The 24,624-nt window shown below is 40.6% G+C and overlaps 1 protein-coding gene across 1 annotated transcript in view; it reads left to right on the top strand.

Moving 5' to 3' along the window:
• The window catches only part of TGFBR3 (transforming growth factor beta receptor 3), a 104,735-nt gene that overhangs the window by 13,562 nt on the left and 66,549 nt on the right, over positions 1-24,624 (top strand). Inside the window, exon 2 of the mRNA XM_082003126.1 lies at positions 21,266-21,450. Coding sequence (XP_081859252.1) covers positions 21,266-21,450 — 185 coding nt within the window. The remainder of the gene's footprint in view (positions 1-21,265; positions 21,451-24,624) is intronic.

Raw genomic sequence — 24,624 nt, forward strand, 5'->3', positions numbered from 1 at the left:
TACTTGAAAACAAAGTTAAGCTGTTCTAAGTTTTGCCAAGTCACTTTGAAAGTCTCACTCTAAGGTTTCTCACTGCTCACCCCATATGTAGGGCTGGGCCATTGGTTTGTGTTTTGTTGTAAGGGAAAAGCCACCCTGCCTCACTGAGGTATCTGCTTTCAGTTAAGTCACATGGCCAGAAAGCTTCTGTGGTCTTGCAGCATGAACATCCTCAGGCTTTTACACTTGGTTAATATTTTGTGGTTAGTTTTTACAGAATCTACCTGCATGGGTTTTTTTTCTGATTGTTCAAGAAGGAACATCTAGAGTTTTTTGTGTACTGGAAAAGACAAAGAATTGTATTCCACTGCCGGTGGTCGGGTTCCCTGTGCAAGTCCCTGCCATCTGTAGTGTCAAGGGGGCTCTTACCTTCTTCAGGCAAGCCCTTAAACAGGAGTTGAACCTTTGACATACAGGGAGATGGGTTTTGGCACCTGCGGGCCCTCTGCAGGGGAAGTACCTTAGATGGGCGTGTGAACATTTTATATTTTTGTGAAACCCAAAGAATTGGCTCTGAAGTTCCCTGAGACTATTTGCAGGCAACAGTGATAGTAAGATACATGCCTTATAAAGGTTATGTTAGCATTGGGCATAAATGACTTATTTCCTGAGTTAAAGCTCCTTTCCCCAACTTCCCTTTAAAAAAAAAAAGTCAATAAAAGATTATTTGAGGAGAAGAGCCATTGTGATTTCATATGGAGGCCATCTCAGTTCTCTTTTTATATCTGATGCTCGCCTGGGAGTATAAGCTGTACTCATGTACTGGGCTTGAATTGTTTTCAACTTATTAATAGTTTTCAAAATGTGTTTAACAGTTAACTGCCAATGTGCATGCTCTTTTTGGTTACAGCTAACAAACAGCTGGTCAGTACATTAACAAAATGTAGACTTGGTTAACTCTTGTAGAACCACATCTCTGCATTTATTCAAATGCCCTTGTCAGAACTACACGTGGAGAAATCCGGTAGGATAAAGCAAAGGGCACATGCTTAATAAGGGAAGAAATGAGCAGAGGGAAGTCAAGGAAGAGAAAATACTTTTTGTATTTTGGAAGGGAAGAAGGGGTGCAATGAGCAGGGCGCGAGTTCTTTTCAAGATAGAAAGAAGGTGAGTGAGTGGTACAACTTAGTAAGAAACTACTTAAAACTTTACCTTTACCTCAAGGGAGATGGAAAGAGAGACATTAGTTAGTAATTCATTTAAGAGCTCTGGCTGATATTACAGATAGCCTTTTGAGAGATATTTCTTAAGTGAGCAATTTTACTTGTTCATTGAGAATGATTTTGTTTTGGTGTGGGGTTTGTTTAATTTCTGGTGGAGGTCTGGAGGGCAGAGAAGAACCTCAAGGGTACTAGTTAGTGTTTTATTTTACAATTGAATTTATAGTCTTTTATGGTTACTTCAGCAGTTTTGAAAATCTTATTAGTGGACTCATTCTGTCAAAATTTATGTTTTAGATAATTGAAATCATGCCTGTCCAGTGATGAGCCTGTGTCTCTTCAATGAAGAGGAGGTGCAACTATAGGATATATACGGCCAAATCTTTTTACATGTGGCTGCCATCTGTGTGAGCTAAATTACTCCCTATGAATCAGGCGTACAATATGCATGCTCTCTGTTCTGTGTAAAGATCTGCTCCCAAGTTGTTTAGAGTCATCCTTTCTCACTCTGCATTTAGTCCTTTCTCTGGCAAATCTCCCATGGACCTCATCTGGATTCTTGCCTGATTAAGGACTAAGAGCTTGACCCTGTGAGATAATAAAAATCCAGCATCCCCACAAGAATCTACAGATTTCAATGGGAGCTGAAAGCAGTCTGTGCTGCTAAAGTGTTCAGCATGTATGCTGGGTTTAAGGTAATGATTTCAGGACTTGGCTGTGTTACAGCATACATACTTGCTGGCCCTAACTTGATTAAGCTCCAAGTATATTACCATGATTTGAATCCTCTATGGGAAGGAAAACACATGGCTTCTCTGTGGATTTTGTGGCTTGTTTAGAATGAATTTTCATTTTCTGAATGTGTGTATTGAGATGTTCCTCACCAGAAAATTCCAGTTTATTCGTACTCGTATTGGGAAGTGGAGGCCATGAAATTGTAAGATCTAGGAAGGGTTGTAACTTTGACTCTTATTGCGCACAGCCTTGCAAAATGATTCACCGTTTCCTTAAAAGATTCCGGTATCTCCAAGTTTTTGTTAAAAACAAAGAAACACAAAGCTAATTATCACATCCTGGAAGAAAACACATTACAGAATTATGCCATATAATGAGATAATGAGCACGTTGGGTAGTGACCTTCAGCTGTTTGTGTGGATAATGCCCTTTAGACTTTATTTATTTTAACAGAGCAGACTACCCAAACCCAAGGCTTCTTGTTTAAAAAAACAAACAGACAAACAAAAAAACCCCCAAAAGAATCCAACACAACAGAACTCCCACAGAATCTCACAGTTTAGAAGGGGGAAAGAAGTAATGAAATTCTCACACAATCCCCAAATTAGCTTTTAATTAAAAAGCTGGTAAATGTGTAATGCAGTTCAACTTGCACATAATTTCTGACATAAAAAAGAAAATTATTCTTTAATGTTGTAATACTGCTTATAGGTTTCTCTCTGAACGCTACTGTACCTAGGTATAAGGAGGGGCCTGAAACTCAAATTTAGGTTGAAGGGATAACCCTTAAAAGACAAAAGTTTCTTGAAGGCTTACAGCATGGTTACAGGATGCCTACCAAGAAAATCTCTTTGTATTGAAGAGCAAACCACAAACATAGGTAGTATTTAATTAAAGCAACATTTGTTGAAAACATAGATATATTTGTCATGTAAAGAACTAGGTAGCTTTTTGGTGGTAAAGCTCTTGCAGTTTTTCAAGACTGGCATTTCTGTTTTCATAAAAACATTTTTTGGGGTGTATTATCTCCCCCCCCGCCCCAGTTGGCTTCATACAAGGTTCATGGGGCTGGGTTACACTGTGATTGGACACGTGGTGGTGTCTGGTCAAACAAGATAACACTTGTGTGTTAAAACACATCCCACTTGTTATCTTCCTGCAACATGGACTTCTGTTGTGATGACCTAGTGACACATAGTGTTTGTGCAGATAGGAAAAGCCAAGCTTGGATACTTGTAAGTCAAGGAGAATGGATATCCTTTTGCTAAGGCCCAAGTGATGCCTGCCCCAAAGAGATTACCATTAAAAAAGGTATGAAACAAAGGCTGGCAAAGGCATTCTTGAACATGCAGCAGGATGTACAAAATGATGATATCAACCAATACATTTATGGTCATTTAACTTTTATTGTAGAGGCTTGAGGAAGTAAATATGTGGTTTGACTGAGAAGAGAAGCGAGAAGCTGTGAAAAGAAAGAGTAGAAGGCAAAGACTGTGAAGGAAATAATTGGAGGAAGTGAAGCATAACTTCTGTTATCAAATCTCTGTTGTACAGTTCATGGATATCGCTGATACATGGGGGAGAGCAGGAAGGAGGAGGCATTAGGGCTTCCCCCTCACCTGTCAATGCCTTTGGGTGGCTTCAGCTGGGGAAGTCCTCCCTGTCCCCCAGCCTGTGTGGAAAGGAGCTGGTAGGGTGCAGTGCCTGGAAGAGGAGGGAGCATGTGCCTTTGTGCCCTGCTTCTCCTGACAACTGATACAAAATAATCATCCCAGTCCCAATTTTCATTAAATAATCGTCAAATTTTAATTTCAGTAGAGTTTGTGAGTCTCTGGCATTTCTCATTTATGGCTGGAATTGTGTTTCATGGCTGGACTAGTATGTTCAGGGGAGTAGAAGATCAGGCAGGACATGGGCCATTCACTGTTCATTGGCACACTGGCCAGGTGCTGTATGATAACATACTCCCACTGTCAGCTTCTTTTCCATTAAGTGTATTTAACAATACATCCTTTTTCTTTTTTTAAAAGGAAGATGTGATTAACAGCTAAGTGGTGTAAAGCATTCAATGTGAAGCATTTTTTGTGTAAAGCATTCAATGAGAACATGCTGTGTTAGCTAAAGAGGGTTAATTTGAAGTCTCATTTAAATGCCACCAAGTTATTTGAGTAAGGACAAGCTCACTTTTTCAACTGCTTAAATTTCCTTTGCCCTATAAATTAGAGGTATTAATGTTAACAGGTTATAAAAGGGGAAAATACAGCCTTGGAGTCACATTAGTGCAAAGCATTTATCTTAAGTGCTAAGCTGCCCTTTAAATGATAGTTATGTATTTAGGAAACCTACATCTATTTTGCTGAGTCCAAGCATTTCACAAATCTCAGATGTTCCACTTTTTGCAAATACTCTGAAAAATATTTGTCTAGGCTTAGAGATGGACCTAGCATTTCTGCTTTAGGTCATCTTATTTTGAGATAACTTCACTGTGATGATGGCAACACAGCTGTGATGGAACTGCCTGTGGACTACTGGAGGCTTGGTTGGTTGTTTTTTCACACCTCAGTATTAACTTAACAGCTGAGTTTAATATATAACATCACACTTTAAACAGAGCCTGTTCTCAGAGTGTGGTGTAAGCATTGAGCTTGTTAATGTTCAGGTATTGTTTCTGTTGCTTCTGGTCAACCTTTTTGTGTGGAGGTTCCAAGCAGAGATTTCTTAGGCTACTTGACCTCTGCACTTGTACTCCACTCATCCTGTTGAGTCAGCCTTATTAAGAGGACAGAGTTCAACTTCTTCCAGTTTTGGGAGGAAAAAACTTTCTGCTTTTCATAGCTATAATCCAAAAGCAGTTTGCTTGAAGAACAGATCTATTTATTTAATTGTCTGAATATTGACAGTATTATAGAAGCAGCAGCAGCAGATGAGAAAAAGCATGCACTTGCTCTGGCCAGATACTGTGCCCAGCAAACAAACCTCTGCATGTTGTTGATGAGAAGGTGGTTTTTATTTTGTTTTTGTTTGCTGTGTTTTTTTTAAAAGCCTTTTTATAGTTAAAGACCATAGATACAGCTGTTTATGATTAGATGATTTCAGAGCTGGTCTGAATCAGAGGTGCTTTTCCTCCTATAGAAAGCTTTCTCCTCCTTTGAGGTAACAAACTGTGCATCAAGTTATCCTGCAGAATAAAAACCAATAATGGAAAGGGTTTTGAATTTTGTCATCGAAATTCTGTGTTGATGATTCAGACTTTCTGGTTCCCGGCTCTGTGTATGGTGGGTATGACTGATTGTCTCTCTGTACTGGAGAGGCTGGTGTCTTTAAGACAGGTACCTGGCAGCAGGTGGTCATTTTGGCATAAACCCAATAGCCAGTTGGGTGGAATGGACGCAGATGTTGAAATACATGCAATTCCCAGAAACAACATGTTTTAATCCTACTTTGAGCTACTTTTGACCACTTGGGTCTGCATCTGTGTTTAAGATTCAATCTCTGTAAGTATGGCTAGTGGCTTGAGTTAGGTGTTGCCCAGCTGCAGCAGGTTACCCAAGACTATCAGAAAGTAAAGAGGTAGGTGAAGAGGGTTAACTTGAAGTCTCATGTAGAAGAGTAAGTAACTTTACGGTATCTGAAGGACTATGCCATGGGATCCAAAATACGGAAATTTATCAAGGCTACAACGTATCCATTTAATAAATTATTAAAACAATTCAAACTTCAGACTTCTCCCAGATCAGGTCTAATACTGCTACATCAAAGACAATCTTCACAGTGTAGCTGTAAACACAGTTTACAGGAGCTTTAACACTGAAAGTGAAGATGAGGAGAGGGGTGTGCTGAAATGTGATTTAGTTACTGCTTAAAAAGGAGGTAGCCCCAGTCTTGCCTAGCATATGAGGTATTAATAGTGGGCTTACGAGAACGCTGGTTAGGGAAGCAATTTTAAGAGACCTTGTGTGATGACTGCAATGTCCTGTCACTGTAAATGGTGATTTTGATAATGCTGAGGAAAAGAAATTAAATCGCTTCAGGAAAAGCTTTTATGCTCAAAAACAACTCTCCTGTGTGCTTTTCAAAAGTGGAACAAATACTTTTATATGACTTAAGTGTGACTGATTCTTCTCATTTCTGCTGAATTTTTGTCAAGATAGTGATCAAATAGCTTCGGAGAATATATGTGTATATATATTTACACATGCACTTATATACGTGGAACTTAGTGAGGTATTGCATGAAGCCTTTTTGGTAATCAGAGCAGTTGCTAAGCTGTGATTATTTGTGTTGTCCACCATGGAAAGATTTAGTCAAAGTGAAAATGTGGGGTTTTTGAAAATTGTAGTTTGTGTCACTCTTGTGCTGATCATGGATTGGAAGGAAAATGTATTCGCACAGTCAGCACATTTTCTAAAATCAGCAGTATATCTTTCTAGGAAGGTCTTTTTCAGATTCAGTCTGTGGTTTCATGAGCGCAATCGAGTCTGATGGCTCCCTGCTGCCCACAGTGAGGACAGGGGTGCAGGTTACCCCACTGCGCTTGGTGGGAGCCAGCCTACGTGCTCCTCAAGCCTTCCTCCTTGCCATTCAGCACACCAAAGACCAACGGAAACCTGCGTAGTCTCTTTATTGCTGGGTTAGCTTCCTGTCAGGTTAGTGAGTTGAATCAGCTCCTGGGGAAGGCAGGTTTGATGAGCATCAAAATAGGCATAAGGTAGCTGGGAAGTGTTGGTGGGAAGAAGAGAGGTGGAGGGAATGAGACATCCTGGTTTTGGCTGTGGTAAGATGTTGGATGATTCATCCTGTCTTGTAAACCTGCAGCTTTAGGTTTCAGTGGCTTTTCGTTCCTCTGCCTGTAGAATTAGCTGTATATGTATAGGTCTGTCAAACCTGCCACCCCTTACAAGCCATGCCCTGGATGCCAGGCACAGCATTTGTCACCGGCTGGCGGGTGCCTGGGGCCTGTCCTGCCTCCGGGCCGGTGCTGCCTAGCGAGCGTCAGGTAACACCCTGGCACCGAGTCACAGCGTCCAGATCCTGCCTTGGCTTGGGTCTTCATGACCAAACTGCTGCACGTCCCCACTCGTCTACCTGTGCCGTTCCCTGGCACAGGGGCTCCCATCTCCATGCAGCAGTGCTGCGCTTTCTGCAGACCGAGTTTAACTTACCCTACCGGCTGTCCTCTGATTTTTTCACCACGGAGGATGGTCTGCTCTAATGGACTGAGGTGTTTTGAGTCTCGCATACAAATTAAGAGTAGATATAAAGGAAGGAGATCGTAATTGTACAGCATGTGCAAAAATGGAATTCCTTGATTTTCAGTGGGGGACATCCTTTGAGAGGATTTCTTACATTTGGTAGTTTTTTGTGTGTGTGTGCGCGCTTTTGAATATGCTGAGTCAAGTCCTTGCTAGTTGCTGGCTTTAGGAATATTCATGGTTTTGCTGAACTACGTGAGCCACCATGGCTACAGTCAGCCAACACTGATGGCGCTTAGATGCGCTAATGGTAAACTGTATGGGTAATGCCTGTTACCATGATAACTTAAAGGCAGGTTGTATCTCTGCTGTAATGATGCTTCTGTTTTAAACAGAAAATGCAGCTGCAAGTTCAGCGGGCCTTGCTTTTTTATTTTTGCAGTTATTTGCGTGCCTTGAGGGTTAAAGTAATTTTGTAGCTGACCTTGTAACACAGCAGGGAATTGAATATTTGGTAATAAGTGTTTTAAATAATGTTTTAAAGATCCCAACGTATGGACTTTAGAATACTCTTTTTTTTTTTTTGTCTTGTGCTACAATATGTTGTTTGACACTGTTTGTAAAACATAGGCAGATGCTGGTGAATCTGTACCAACATATTATATAAGCTTACTATTTAGCTTAAGATAATTGGGTCTATATGGGACTTATAGTATAACGTGTATCTTTACCAAGGAGCTTGAAAACTAACATGATAAAGGATTTTTTATTATTTTAAACAAAAATGTCACCGTAGAAGAGATTTCTGAGGAATAATTGGTATATATATGGAAATAGTGAAGATAAATGCTTCTAAAAGCCTAAATTAGGTCAGCTGCTGATGTTACTCTAGAATGTGTCTGGATGTATTTTCTTTGCTCCCCAAGTTTTTTTCCTGTGTTTCTGGATTTTTGGTGTACTATTACTTTAAATGAAATCGAGGGGAAATTTTGAGCCAGAATAAAGAGTGACTTTGTGTGATCATTTTGTGTTTAAATAAAAAGCAGGGGAAAGGTACCCAAGTAAAAATTTTTCAAGTTACATTATTGAAAAACTTGATGTCAGGTGGGATGCACTGTATTTGGGCTGTCTGTGGCCTGCTAGACATTGTGCTAATTTCTGTCCCTTTGCTTAACACCAAATGTGCCTAGAGCTCTCCAAATATTTTATCTTTGCGTACTTGGTGAAACTTTTTTATTGTTGGTGCTGACTGAAGGCCGTTCTGATTGACTTTTGTTCATAATGACTCAGAAGTGTGGGGTTTTTTGTCTTCTGCCGCAATATCTAAGTGTGTAGTCAACCCTCAGAATTTTGCAAGGACTGTCGTGCACCTTATCCATCAGACTTTTAAACTGAATTTGGGATACAGAAAATGTGTTTACACAGGCCACTTGTGAGCAGCTGAGCCAGCAGTGACCTGTGGACCACAGTTCTAGGACCACTGCTCTTTTATGTTTATAGCCCTTGTTGGAGGTTCAGCTGTGGCTTGAGCTGTAGCACCAGCCCGGTCCAGCCAGGTTGTCTGACATACCCTGATGAACTTGGAAAAATATTTGCCAGCACTTAGCTGTATGGCTTGCAAACAGGGGAGTGTGGACACTGTTCCCCTGTCCAAGGGCATGCTGTCCTTGAGTTCAGGACAGCGCGAGGACTTTACAAGCGTTCCTCAGCACTGGGTCCGACCTGGTGTTTCCTCCTCTCCTTTAGGCACAGAGCCTTGAACAATTTTGTGCACAAGGTCCTTCCTAGTTAAATAAAAACAAACCAGATAATAAAATTCCCAAGTCTAAAGAGAAAACCTGTAGCAGGACATATTCCAGAATTGATTTCCTTGCTGATCCTTCAACAGAGGCTGAGCAGTTGGTTAATCAAGTGGTAGCTGGGGAAGAGTACAGTAGTTTTTGTCTTTTTTTTGTTTGTTTGGGGTTTTTTTTGTTTTTTTTTTTAATTTTTCAAGACAAGACTGAAATTTTAGTGTTTTGAGGAGGGAAGATTTATTTTGCTTAAGCACTTGACACAGATCAGTTTTCAAGGTTTGTGCAATGAGACATTTAGTGATAGTGAATTCATCCTTAAAGGGTCCATTACAGGAATTCAGCCTTCAATTGAAATTATAATCTTGTTATTTTTAATTAGGAAAGGCCTGGTACTCTTTCAGTTATGGAGCCATCTTCCCCCAGGACTGTTCCCTTCCCTTTGGCTTTTGCTGCTTCTGCGGTCCATTGCATTTGATGAGACTGAGGCAAGCAATTGCCAACTGCCGCAGCTGGAGTAACAGAGCAACATTTCCTCACTTCATGAAGGGGCCTGCCTGCTGGTGAGCATTTTCAATCCGTTTGCAGCTGAGGAGGGGGGAAAGGCAGCCCCAGCCCTGGCCTGGCTGGCAGCATGCGAATTGCACGTTTCAAAGCCTCTGCTCTCGTTCTGACTCCGCAGCCAGCGGCGTGTTTATCAGATCTTCCTGACACTTGGCACTGAGCAGATGTTCCCTTTTTTAGTATAAAGTGATGTTCCTGACATGCTAGCTGAGATTAGGGAGGGGGAGGCTTCAAGTTTCATGCTCAAGTGAAGCACCTATACGTCAGCACATAAGGGCTTCTGACAGGAAAAACCAAGCAGGGGGGACAGAGGTCCAAACCCAAAAGAAAAAAAGCTCTCTCCATCTGCTTTTCACTGAATGCCTGGTATTGCAAGCAGGGTCCACATGCTTCAGTACTGGCCAACAATTAGAGGCGGTGACTGCTAGCCTGTTTTTCAGATGGGTTAGACACGAATGGCAAGTCTCCCGTGTGCCCCTGGGTGTAGTGGCAAAGTTAAAGCAGAAGAAGATTGCACACAAGTTGCTGTTGAGCTGAAAGCTGCACCGTCTGGTATTGTGCATCTCTGTGGCTGTCAAAAAGAAGATATCTTTGAAAGGAAGTCAACCCTCACTCTCTCCAGATGTGCATGCATCCATATGTACCAACATCAAGAATTCATTATTTCCTCTCTGAAGACCAAAAAATGACCTGCCAGTAATCCAACTGACAGATAAAAGCAAGACATCTTGTTGAAAAAGCCCTTTGTATGAAGGTGTAGTGAATGACAAGAGCTGGTGAAGCTGAGTGGACTGCATAGGAACTATTTAATGGAATAATAAGCATTGGATAGGAAAGAAAACAAATTACAGTGAAGTTTAAAAGAGTTGTGGAGAGCAGCGCATAGAAGAAAAAAAGGCACTGACAGAGCCCCTGTAAGTTCAAGGTGTCTATGTATGTGAAGAAAAGGAAGCAATTTGGGCCCAAGTGAAAGAAATTAAATAAAAAGGAAAACTTTGGCTATGCTTTTATTTTGGAGCTTGGATGATGCATCAAAAATGGTGCTAATGGTATGAATTAAAGTAAGATCTGCTAATGGTTTGTAGAAGTCTGTAATACTGTAATCATTTAGAAATGTTTGAGTATCTAATAGTTTCCATAACAGCAATGATAAAATTTTCTAAATTGGAAGAGTAGCTGTCAACTCTGTGCTTAGTATGCACCTTGAATCAGTTAATGAGGCACCTTTAATCTCTCCTGATCTCCTTGCGGTTGCTCTCGTTAGCCATCAGATAAGAGTTTGGATATAAACTCTTTTCACCGCATGGTAGTGCCCCTTGGACAACCAATGTAGCACCACGTATTTTTGGGCAAAAGATGGCTGTGTATGTAGCTCCAAATAGAAGTCAGTGGGGATCAAGCATGTGACAGCTACTTGTGGTTCTGAAAAACTGCCATAGGATTTTTTTATTTTTAAATAATTCTGAACTAAACTTTAAGAAAGAAAAAAACCCAACAAGCAAGCAACAACAAAATCCACCTAAACCAAAAATCCTACCCCTCCCCCAATCTAGTGAATATGTTCTGTATTGGGGGTTGGACTAGATGACCTTTAAAGGTCCCTTCCAACCCAAACTATTCTATGATCCTATAATCTTACTGTGTATTTTGGTACCTTTATCTATACCTATTGATGCTGCCTGAGATGGGATACCAACACTTCCTCTGTTGGTTTAAAATTCATTAGAACTTGGATCAGCACTTTCAAAAGTACCCATAAGTATACAAAGAACTGAAGTATAGATTTGCAGATTAAATAGGTAAGATTTTGCTGAGAGAGACTCAGAAGACTTGTTTTCTTGGATAAACATAGACTGCTGAGGTCTGATCTATGTTTACATGTGTGTTTTTGTGCATACTCTTTGAGGCATGAATTCCTGTGTGGCTGATCGTGAAAGTAAGTGTCGTTCTCTCTCTTTGCCGCCTGAAACTGATTTTATGAAGCCTGGAATTTCCTTCTCTGTCATCTTTAATTTACTCGTTTTCAGGAGTACAGTAACAGTAGTGTGGGTAGGATGTTTTGAGGAGTTTCAACACTGATTTATGAAAAATACAATGGGTTTTGAAACCTGTTTTGGTTATTTGTGCTCTACGCAGGCATTTAATTTTTATAGGCTTTTTTTTTCCTTTTGGCTTCAATACAGAGCTCTCATGTAAACCAAGCAGAATGCTTCCTGTCGTTGTGATAAAAAGTGCATTTCCATTCATTGTTTCCATGCAACTTCCTATCCTTTCTACTGTGAAGAGGGATAAATTGGAGACAATTTATGGGCTATCTCTGGGGAAAAGAGACTCACAACAAAAAGTTTGACTGTTGTTTGGAATTGTGAACAAGGAACATTAGAAATAGTTTCATTTCTTCCTCTTTGTACAATCATGGTTCTGAAGACAACTTCATCCATTAACAGTGATGAAAACTGAATGCTACATTTGGTTCTTCTGTTAAGGCCCAATGATTACTTGCATTTTAGGTACTGCTTGTTATCTGAAATAATTACATATCTTTTACTATCTTGATACAGGTTTGTCATGGAAGTCAGGCATTTCTGAAATACAGCCATTTCTGGGCTGGGGGGGAAGCACTCGCTCTGAGTAATGTTGGCCACCGTTTAAAAAAGGATAGGTGCTCCATGGGACCTGAGATTTGTGCAAGAGGATCACCTACATTTGAATTTTAGAGCAATTGCTGTAAAGAAACTTGTCTGGTTTTTACTACTTGAGGATAACAACAGGAAAAACGCAGCGACCCTTTCTGAAATGTTGGTGGACTACTTTTGTTTTCAGTTCTTTGGCATGGAAAACAGAAGTTGTGTTTTCTGGGTTTATTTACATGAAAGTCAACACATTCATGCTGTTCTGTTTATACAGATTAAATAGATGCTCTTATGTTATTGGAGTGTTTTCCAAATACTTGCTTGGGAGAAGGGATGGGGAGAGAGAGGGCCCATGTATGGACGAGTGTGCACATTTAGGCATGGAAAAGTACTAGAGAAGAGTTGCCTGTAAGCAGCATTTTGCTGCAAACCTCAAGAGAAGGTAGGGCTCTGACGGTACTTCTGGTCAGAATGAAGTACAGCAGAGGTTACATAAAATGTAGCTCTGTGGTACAGTACATCTGCTTTGAAAGACTTCTTTGTTTTCCAGGTACAGATGTTTGTTTTCTAAGATTATGCCTCATGTGTAGCAATGTCTTAAAATTGTGCTCAGCGGATGTTAAACCAAACAGGTTTTTCATTCATTGCCTTTTCTGTTTAATTAGCTTAATAGGTGTATAAACAAGACAGCTGGAGTGTCTTTTGTTAAACAAGATACTAACTGATAGACATTGCCTAGCTTTGCCTTGCTTGCTCAGGTATTGAAATGAGTTTTGCTGTATAATGGATGAATTTGACTTTGCTATTTACAATTTTTCATAAAATGGATAGTTTAGGTATAATTCATCATTTCTAAGTAGCAGTACTTTGCTACAGAAGTTGAGTTTTATTTGATTGTTAACTTTTCCAGTTGAACTTGCATTGATTTTTACATCCTGGTAAGGACAAAACATCAATAGAAGCTTACTTTTAAGAGTGGAAGAAAGCATTTCTGCTTTCAGAATGTAGTTTGAGGTTTTTTCCTGCATGGAAAAAACCAAGTGCAATATGTGCAGGCAACAGTTGAGGTTAAATCATCTCTGCTAAATAGATGAGATAAACAGTGGGAATGGATATTTTGCAACACATCTTCCAGAGAGGCATAAAAGATTATTTTGCTTAGAAGGAGAAACCAGCATCAGGCGTTCGTATCAAACATAACAGCAACACGAAATAGGTATGGAGCATGTCATGGTAGGTCTGAATGATTCCCAGTGAGCAGGCAGCAGGTGCTAGATAGACTTTACTGTGCGTAACAGAAATGTCTAGAAAGACTGCAGAAAATAAAGGATCAAAATAAATTGCAGGTTAAGTGTAATCTAATATATTGAAACATCTGAATAGTTTGGCCCCTATGTGGAATAGGTCTGGACAGAGCTGATGATAGCAGAAAGAGAATTAACAGGGGGTTGATAGTTGGGGATCGAGAGCACATAGAGTAAGGGTCTGACTGCACGTAGCATTAACAGTAGAAACCAACATAAATGCGAACTATGTAGGTTAATGCATAGTTCCAGAGGATAGTGTTGGGTTTTTTTTTCCTTGGAGAAAAGGGGAGGGAGCAGGGATGGTGTCATGAAGTGGAGCTGCTGAAGATTAGTGGGCTTTGCGCACTGGAATGGGGAACCTCTGCTGTGTTTTTGCATAAGCACATGTTTTTAGTTAGTACCGCTTGTATGTTTTAACTCCTCCTACAACCAAATCTTGCCATGTGTACTGAATATTTTTCTTCTTCTCAGTTTTAGTTTTATAGCTCATTCATTTCAAATAGTCATATGTGGAGCCTGAGATTTTGGGTGTTTTGTTAGTTTGGTTTGTTTTTTTAAAATAGCCAAAATCAGTCCATGAATCTTTTCCTCTGTAATTTTAAACCTCTCCCCCTTGCCCCTATGGTAATTCAGTCAAAAGTATTCCACCATGAAAAATACTCTTTTCTTGCTGACATGATGCCTATGCTAGATGTGGTGGTAAAAGAACTCCCTGAAAATTAAGGCTATGAAAGGAAACTTACCTAGCTCTGTGTACAACAGCTATGCTGTGTTTGTGTTTTCAGTACAATACTTCTGCCTACTCTTTTCATATGTCCCCACTTGATTTTTCTGTGCATGTAATTTTCCCGCAGACTTTCTTTGCTCCTTCTGTCCATTTCTGCTGAAGCCCAAAAATGCATTCAAGGGCTTTCATGAGCAGTTACTCGATTTCAGTTCTGCTTCGGTTGCAGTTCACAAGGGGTCTGCTCTTCCTTCTGCTAAAGTAGAATCTGCTTTAAATTCATTGATAGCTGCCAGTGGTTATGGTGTAGTGATTGAAGAAACTCTCATCAGAGTTATTCAACAAATGTGGAAAATGTGAGCTTTTAAGAAGTTCTAAAATACTTTTCCTGGGGAATTCCTAGTTTATGTAAACAGTCTTAATTGAAGGGAGATACCTGCTGCATTTCAATGCAGTCCATAGTAGCATGAGGAAAAGCTTCTAAGACCTAATATGTAGTAGCAATAGTAAAATAAGTACATAAGTAATTATGTAATTATAATATGTTGGGACATATTATAAAAACACAAAACTTTCTTTTCCTTGGTATTGGGTAAAAACATAAAAATGACAAAGAGGAGAGAATATTCAGATTAGAATGAAATTTATTTAATACTGTAAGCTTATTTCTTTTTTCTCATTCCCCAGCTCTCTATAAATATCAAAGCTTTTCTTGCAATATTGAGCATACCTAATTATAACTGCTATCTTTTTTGAAACTTAAGGTTAAATTCCGATGTGCACAGTGTAAGTAAAAACCAACTAAAAAAAAAAACACCCCACACTCTAAAATTTATTAAATTACCCAGGAATTGCCTTTTTTTTTTGTCAGAACGGACCTACAACATTTGTTACTCCCGTGCACTTGTGGCTAGATACTAAAGCAGAAAAATGACACTGAAACACACCAAAATTTTCTTTTGTCATTGAATTGCCTTCTGCTCCTTTACCAAAGTCATGGCAGCAGTATCATTCTGCGTTACATGTGCTGTGTTCCGTCAGAGTTGGAACTGCTGCCATGAGCTGTATAGAACAAGAAAACCGTAACGCTCTCCTCCCCTCCCCAGCTGACCAGTCTAGAAGACACAAACGTAAATCAGCAGTAGATTTATACAAATATGAAATGCTTTGGACAGTAATTGTCTCCTTTAGTCTTCACACTGGCCTGTATGAAGGTGCAACATACAAATCTTCCTTTCAATATCTTGCTTCTCTCCCCTGCATCTTTTTTTATGGTGGTCACACTTATTCAGAAAGAAAAATCACATAATCCAGGAAGAGTCTTGGACAGCCCAGCTCCTTGTTGCTGGTGATCGTGGTGGAAATGCTTCTCCTTTTCCATGAGGAGAAACACTGCAGTTTCCTCTATGCCACTGCCTCTCATCACACAGCAGCTGTGATATTTCCTGCCATCTCATTTTGTCTTTTCCATCTCTCAGGACTTAAGGCTACTTGCCAGAATTGACTGATCCTGAGCAGGGATGCCTTACTCGAGTGCTTGTTTAGGAGTATGAATCTGTTTTTTCATGGGCATAGTAAAAGCTGCTCTCTATATTAGTAGTGAAGGTTGTCCATTATCCTCTGAATCACCAGGAATTTGACTTCCCAGGTGGTCTTCTATGAAGGGGTGCGCAGGAAGGAATTTAGTTGTTGTTATAGAGCCACCACCATACTAAATAAGCAGTAATGACTTACGTTTTCTCTTTGAGTGACAGGCATTGCTTCTTTCTGTAGATCCTTATTTGCCTCAATCCTTGAGTATAAGTTATAAATGCTTCCCTCAGTGAGAAACTCTTTACGAGAAAGTTGCGTAGGTGGTAACAACTACTCCACGTGGAACAGTGGCCCTTTGCCCATGCACTTGTATCTTCAGAAATGAGTGGTGAAGGTCATAGGAAGAAGTTATTACTAAGTCTACTCAAGTGCTCCACAGTGGATCTTAAGCTTTTCAGTTCAAGAGAAAATGGCTTCTCCTCCTCTTGTTTTTACAAAACCCTGTTGTGATTCAAAAGTAGGTTTGAGAATCCTGTCTCTTTTCTTCCTTCTTGTTCCAGTCATCATTGTCACTAGCTCATGTAAAAAAAAAAGCCCTTAAATTAACCTTCTCCAAAAGAACTTTTCTGAGTGTCTGTCATTTGGGCATACTGAAATCTCTGCTTGAATAGTTAGCCTCCTCTAAGACTTGCTTTTCAGCATATTAAGTGATGAATTCTAGCAGGATCTGCAGTAATTTGTATTATTTTGTACCTGACAGCACAGAGATCCCTGGTGTTCCTCAAGTCCGTATTTTGAATTTTTTGTCTTTATGTATAATGACTAGATTTGTGTCATTCCTTCATTCAGAAATCAATTAGAAATAAATCTGTCATTCTTCTAAGGAGTGTTATATCCCATTGGTGTGGCATGTATCCTCTGGTGTGGTGTATGGGAGCCATGCTACCATGCCCTGGAGCCCCCAGCAGAGATTCACGCAATTTGCAGGAGCTGGTCACACTTTTCAGTTGACAACACTGTAGAAATCTCCATGGAAATCCAACAGAAAATATATTATCCTTTACTATTGGAATAAAATCCATCACAGTTATGAGTTGGTCTTGGGTTGTTGCATTTATCCCCCTTAGTGCCTTACTCCCATTTCTGCTACTTTCTTACAGTAGAACACATGTTACTCATTAGTAGCATGGATGATATGGGAAACAAGAATGTTGAAATTGTATTGAATATGTTCCAGATGTTAGTATCAAACAAGGTTGGGTCTGCATTAAGATTTCCTTTAAAATATTCTTATTAGTTGGAAATGGAAAATAATTCAATACTAAATGATTCTCTAGAATTCCAAATTCACTAAACATTTGCCATCATAAAACACATACGTAATAAGCAGTTCTTATAAAACTGCCTAACCTGCTTTCCATCTTCAAAAGGCTTTGCAGGCATTAGACAACTAAAATTTGATTGTGATAAGAGCCAGGATTTGCTAACAAGGTTAAATGGATACATGCTCCAAAGTTAAACAAAAGCCCACGGATGGCTGCGTGTGCACGCTTACTTTCTCAGCAGAGAAGGGACTAAAGGCTTGTAGCTGCACTAGATTGTATAACCTAGAAGGTACTTCTGACTCTTCGAAGGGAGGGGATGAGATGCGAGAGAGTATCTGTACGTGTTTGGAGCTGACAAGGCCATCTTGCTGCGTTAATTGGATGGACTGGCCCTTAAGCACTGACGATAGTGAATTTTGGCAGGATGTCGTTGTTGCTGATGCAGGTGAGGTCAGCAGGAGCGGGGTGTGGGGCTGGAGCGGGAAGCTGGCAGAGCCCAATCCTGGTGCTTGTGCAGGGCTGAGCAGCAGAACAGTAAAGCCCAGGCAGGATGAGGTTGTGGTTTCATGTTGGCTTTCAAATACGAGCAGGCGGTGTGGAGGTGGTAAACAATCACAGTAGTAGTGTCCTAGAAAGGGCTTTCTGTTTGTTTTTTTCAGAGTGGTAAATATGCACTTCATAGGATTTAAACTACCTAGGGGAAGTAACTAGCTTTTCGGTCAGAGGAAGGTGGCAGGAGGGGTTTTTGAGGGTGCCAAGAAGAGCAAGAGCAGCTAATTTGGAAAGAGAAGAGCTCTTGCTGCTCCCACTGGAGTGACAATGCCTCAGAGTACCTGTCTGCAACTGGGACAGATCTGCAGGTGCAGTAGGAAGTGTTGGAAAGAAATGTTGTTAATGAATGTTTAGCAAATAGCTCAGGCAGTGCTGGGGTGCGTGCAGTGTAAGAACAGACATAATAATAGATGAAATACGGCATAAATGGAGAGAAGGTGTCAGAAGGAACTGTCTTGTGCCATGTACAGGCTGAGCATCAGTGGACTTTGTGATCTAGAAATAAGTCTTCCTTTTGCTTGGCAATACTTCCAGGCATGCAAGTGTATGCTGGGCATGGCATTACACCCGCTTTAGTGGTTGAGCAAATACACAAATTTCGGTGCATGAAGATTGCTGTTTGGTACTGCCAGCACATTTAAGAATGTTCATGAGAGTCTTGGGTTCCTAGGAAGGGTAGTATGGGCCTGGGACATAGCTACACAGGCACCTGTGTGAAACTCGGCAAAAATGCAACATCTGGACTAACCTCTCTTATTTACCCCACCATCGTTCCTTGTATGTCCTACAGCGTATATGATCTGAATGCAGTGGAGCTAGCCTCCAGGAGATACTCTGATCTTCGGTTCAAATTTCAAGGGCTGTATCTCGGTCACACATGAGGCTGCTCTGAAAACAGCTCTGCCAAATGCAGGAACTCCCTCAAAATGTTGGTTTCTTATTCTGAGCAGCTCAGAGCAACTCTGTGCACCCCTTCCCTCCAAAGAGAGCTGACAGAAGTGGTGTGCCCTAGGCTGGTGGGGTGCGAGCCAGCGCATGTCCAGACGCCACACAGCTGTACTGGTGTAAGAATGGGTCTACACCAGTAATCCCTGCTTAAGAAGCCCTGCTTAAGACTGGTACAGCCACTCGGGCTTGCTGCCAGCAGGGTGACGGGGTTTCTGCCGGAGGTCTGGCCCCCGTCCAGCCGGGACGGAGCGCAGGCAGAGCGGGCATGCCTCGGTCTGCCCTTTGCTGTGCAGATAAGCTCAGATGCGCATGGTTATTCAGGATGTGAACTTCTGCTCCCTCCGGGAGTATTTCCATCTTGCACATTGAGCAGAGCAGAGAGCCTTGAGAGAAGGGCTTGCATAGTGTGCACTTATGGTGTCGTCAAGGGAGGCAGTTACAGACAACCTGAACGTACCAGTCACTGTCTACTTCATGTGGATGAGCCCTTGTGGGAAGTGAGGGGAAAATCCAGATGTCTTCTCTAACGTGGCAAATCTGTACAGAATAAAGACCAGATTAAGGCTGGAGGGGGGGATTGGTAGATGTACTGCATGGAAGTAGGTGTTCACAAGGGAATCCCTGCTGAGAGGGAGGTACTAGCTCCTTCTCCTGAAACTTTGCTAAGGAAAGTGCAAGGTTTTGTGCAAGTGCAAGACCATTTCTGTCTTGGTCTGAGTTTTGCACCTTGTTCTTCATGTGTGAGTTATGATAGAAGCATCTTAACAAATGCCTACTTCATTTGGGTCCGCAAGAAACAATTCAATGAACAAGTGCTCCTCGGCGCTCTGTTCCCCAGCCCAAGAAATGCTTGTGGAGTTTGGAAGTGCTTTTTGTGCAGGTTGTATAACGTGATCTGCTGCAGGACTTACACATCAGTGGATGGGCTAATTGATTAGTAGGTTCTCTGATCTGCACTTGTACATCAGGAGAATGAGGCCTCTCTGTGGGTTGTGTAACTGTTACAAATTCTAAGTATTTCTTGAATCATTAGAAAGGGCAACTTTTTCATAATTTTGGGGTTTTTTTAAACCGAGTATCTGCTTGGACTGGTCCAATTTTGTATGCATAGTCTTAAAAAGGAATTAAAAAAAAAAAAAACAACCCCAAATAAACCTCAAATCCTTCAAGCTCTGGTGGTCAGTGCTACTACCAAGCTCCTCATACAGAGAGCAGAAAGTTTATCCTCTGTACCCCAAGCAGAGGCATGTGTAATTTATGCCTTGAGCATTGCCTTTAACAAATATTCCAGTTCTGTGGGAGCTGGCAGGATATGTATTATGCACTGGTGGGTTTCAGGAATGGCCCCTTTGGCAGGGCCAGGCACGCATGGCCCGAGGCACAGTGGAAATCTCCCTGTGCTCAGGGGCTTTGCTTTTTCCAGATAAAGTCTGTTTTAAGATGGACTCTCTGACTTCTAAATGGCCAGCTGCTAACTGTATCTTGAGTGAACTGTCTTTTTAACTAGCAAAGTCGGTGCTAATATAATGAAACATCTGTGTACACCAAAGTCAAATGATCTAATACTCTCTAGTGCTACAATAGCTGGATGCAGACTTCACAAAACCAGACAGAGCTCTGCCATTTGATCAGCTGAGGATTTTCTTTTATTTTGAACTTTTTTTGAAAGAAGCATTTTACTTCAGTTGCAGATGTACACGATCTGGGGTGGGGGGATGCTTCTAGCTTATATTTTTCTCTTATGCCTTGGAGCCTCTGAACTGACTGGTTCATGTGAGTCTCATTCTTATCTGAGTGACTTTGGTGCAAATGAGGGGTTAACTCAATTGCGTTCTCCTGTGACCTTCTGAATCAAAAACATACTGTATCTGTTACTGTCAGGGGTGGGTTTGAGCCATTTTGGAAAAGCAGGGCTGCTTTTCATAAATATTTGTCTTGCTTTAGTTTCCTGAGATATAGTTTAAATGTAAACTGCTCCGTATGTTTCAGCTTTTGTGCTATCTTGCTACATCACATCGCACTGTCTCACGTACTATATTAAAGTATGGCACTACATCATGCTGTGGTGATTATTTGAAAGGGCGTACACTCTGTTTTGGACTAGATATCTGTTATCAGTGTAGATAATTGCTGTCAGACACAAAATAGGCTCAGTAAACAAACATTTCATTTTATCATGTGACAGATGCCTGCTGTTTTGTACAATGTATTTGAACAATGTTCACTATAAATCAGCACTGCTTCAAAAGCAACAAATCCAACTCACCCAAATCCTTCCTGATATAATTACTTTATACTAGAGATTAACTTTTCATTGTTATATACATGATTGCATTTTTCAATGTTTGGAGATAACAATGTTTGACATAAACAAATAATTCACATCTAAGACTAACCCATTCCTCCTACCATTATCACTGTTGTGTTTGGGGTTTTTTTCTCCTTTGGGGCTTTTTTTTTTGGCTTTTTCTCTCTTTTATTCTTGGTTTCCTCCCTGGTAAAGACAAGACTACCTTCAATTTTGGAATTCATACTTTAAATTTAGACTTTCAGAGAGAAATGAACCAATGAGTTAGCATATCCAGTAAAACCTAAAAGGGCAGCGGAAATAAATGTCTTCATTTTGTGGATAATGAACACAAAGCCTCTTCTTGTGTTCCTGTGAGTTTTGTGACCAAAAGGATGATCGTTATTTGACAGTTGTAATTTATGTATTGCTTTTTTTCTCCAAATGATGTGCATCTGTGTCTTCCTCTGCAGGTCCTGTGCCTAGGAGTGAATGTGTCTTATCGCCTGTTAACAATTCACACCCAGTTCATGCCTTATTGGAGAGTTTTACAGTCTTATCTGGCTGTGCAAGCCGAGGCACAACAGGCCTGCCGCAAGAGGTGCACATCCTCAATCTCAGAAATCCCGAGGAGGGTCTTGGCCATCATGAAAGAGAGGTAAAGGGGAAATTACTTTTTGTTTATATCCCTGACTACAGGTGTATCTGCAAATGGGATTGTTCTACATTAATTTACTGAATAAAGTTATTTCTGAATTATGACCAGAAAGACTATAAAGAAGCACATGCAATTTGGGTGGATACTGTTCACCTATGCTTTGTGTGTCACATGAGTAAACCACTTCCATACCCAGCCACTCTCTCCATCACCTTTCACAGCCACAAAGTATACTTAAAAAAGGTGACGGGGTGGGCAAAGGAAATAAGAAACAGATTTAGATCTACAAGAGGCCTTTACAGAATTGGCTGTCTTCAAAGGCAGATCGTTTACTTAAATGTGTTGTAAATTAACATGAATACCTTTGGATCCCTGCCATGACCGCTATAAACAAATATTTAAGTTCAGATTCTTTTACCTCTGTAATACATCCTTAATGCTTCACTGAGGGGGGACTGTCATACAGAAAGCAAGTGTTGCTGACTATGGTAGTACTTAAGTACAGTCCAGTTACTTATTTATGTATGTTGCACTCAGAGGGACTGGCAAGAACTTCAGCTGCTCTGAAAGCAACAGCACAAGAAGAAAATTTTTTCATGTTGAGTTGTGCAGTACTGTTGTTTACCCTCAAAACACATCAAAACAGAGTACTGAATTGAAAAGAAAACATTGCATGCCGTGACAGCTGAGCTTCTTAGTTCGTGTTCTTACAGCATTACACACACAAATCCATAGAACGGTGTCCTGTGAGAGCAACGTGCGTGTACACAATTAGCAGAATTCAAAATGAGAGAACAAATATGATGATCTAGCTGGTAGAAGCTTAGAAGAAGAGGGTCTAAATAAGTTCTGAGAGAACTTTTAAGTGGAGTCTTTTATAGTGATTTAAATAAAAGCAGATACTCTTGGCCATAATCAAAGTTTTTCCACTGACTTCAAGAGCAGCCTTGTTGGGTATGTGGTATGTTCACCTCAATATGGATTGTATGCATCCGTGAAACTTAGGCTGTTGTGTTTGTTTTCAGTATATACCCCATCTGAAATGTAAAGTATATGATAAAGTTGTTCACTCTTTTTTTCAGTAGGCATCTCATTGGCTCCCCTTAGTAAAAAATGTTAGGTTTTCTTCAGTTCAACTGTCACAAAATGAATAGAAAAATTACACTGTGGGGATGGGGGGGGAGGGCTGAGGAACAGAGGTTTTGTTTGCTTTGGTTTTGGTTTTTTAAAGCATTTCTTAGTTTGCCAGGCACTGGGTTATCAGCCTGATGAATGCACTGTGAATGCCTGAAAAAAAGTGTAGGTGAAACATGTGAAGAACCAAATTGTAGTTGGAATCTCCATTTTTTTGTTGTTGTTGTAACATAGTTTCTTATGAAAACTTAACAGCTTTATGTGATTCTACTATGTGTTTGTCAGTGCCTCTCTGATCACCCAGGAACATTTAAAACCATGGGCAAGTCATAGACAAATTTGGTATGAGGCGTAGATCTCGCAAGGTAATCACAAATTTTGTTGAAAACGTGCAGAAGAGTGCCCTTGCTGTGAGGACATGGTGTAGTGGGAACTTGTAACTTCTTAGTTACTAAAGGGTGCCTGGGGATAGGACGAAGCAGGCTACAGCTGGAGCTTGTACCTCCCGAGAGACCAGAATGAATCAACTGCACAGCTCACATTTGCATAAAACCAGATTTCCCTCTGGTTTGATGCTCGTAGCACTTGTTGTGTAACAGTGCAGTTTCTCCAATCGTGTACACACAACGTAGTCGAGAGTCACGCATGCACAAGGTTGCGGGCTGTGCCACTACTGTCTAATTTTGACAGAACAATAGAAGATTTAAATAAAGAAGATTTAAATCTTCTTTAAATAGAAGATTTGGCTTTGAATAAAAATAGTTGCTGTCTAGTAGAAAGACGCTGCTTGTGCCTCCTCTAATGTGCTGATGGTAAGAAAGCAATTTTCCCCACACTGTCTTTTCTGTGTACTTCTGCGGTACACCAAAGTGTAGGGCACAGAATATATTTCACAATTTGTAGCCCCCTTTTCCCATCTCCCAGCCAGTTTCCAGTCACAGCCCTTGGAGATGGCTCCTCTAAAAATGCACAGGAAGCTGGAGCAAGGCTTGCTGGCGACAGTGTTGAGCAAAAGAGTGTAAACAACTTGGAAAAATCGGATTTTACTTATAGGATCAGACTCTGAAAACAAAGCAGAGCAAATGTTATCTTTTCCACTATTGTAAAAACCAACTCCAAGTGGCCTTTTGTCTAAAAGTAGAATGTACCCATCGCCTCAAGTTACATTAGTTTGATTTACCAGCTGAGGTATTTCCTGTTGCCTGCAAATGCTGATAGCAAAGGTAGAGATCTGTTTGTCATACAGTATTTCCAGTATATTCCAGAATAAAAACAGTATTTTTGTTTGACAGTACGTTAGTTGGATTCAGCAGCGTCGCAAACATCCTTGAAACAAACTATGCATTCATTCGGAGGTTGGTTGAGGTTCTGATAATACGGAATGCCAAGATCTGAAGATCTTTAAGTGAAAGCTTGCTTTGGGGGAGGAGGTCGGGTTTTGTTTTGTTTTTAACCTGCCCTGTGCTAGATGCTGCTAAATTACACATTCCTTACTTGCTGGGAGGAGTGTAAACTTAGCCTAGCAAATTCCTTGGAGGGCTCATGCATTAAACATACTTGTGCAGTTATCCTGGTCCTCATAAATATGCAGCATACACGTATGCATTAATTTAACTCACTTTGACACTTGTGTAGAATATGCAGACAACAAGTGTTTGCAAATTTAAATGTAGGAGGGGTGGCTGATGCAGGGGGAGGGCATGGCAGGGGCACGTGTTCTTCCTGTGCAGGCTTTTCTGTAAAGATTAAGTGAGGTTTGGGTGCTTTTTCTTCCCTGTAAACTAAAAGAAAAAAAATAGGTCAACTGGAAGTGTATGGGATTATGTATTCTGAACAAACTTTGCAAAACTCAATCAGTAATTTAGCACTTCCAGGTTAAGGCTGAAATGTGGTAAATATAAGGTCATATCGTGAAATGCTGTAATCGTATCTCTGATCTTCAAGGAATTTGTTTGTATTTTATTTATCACCCCAACAGGGATTAACTATCTCATCTATCTCATTTGTTGAGACTCTTCAAGTAAGAACCTCAAAAGTTCC

This window comes from Phaethon aethereus (genome assembly GCF_964289735.1).
Source record: "Phaethon aethereus genome assembly, chromosome: 8".
In the NCBI taxonomy this organism is placed as follows: Eukaryota; Metazoa; Chordata; class Aves; order Phaethontiformes; family Phaethontidae; genus Phaethon; species Phaethon aethereus.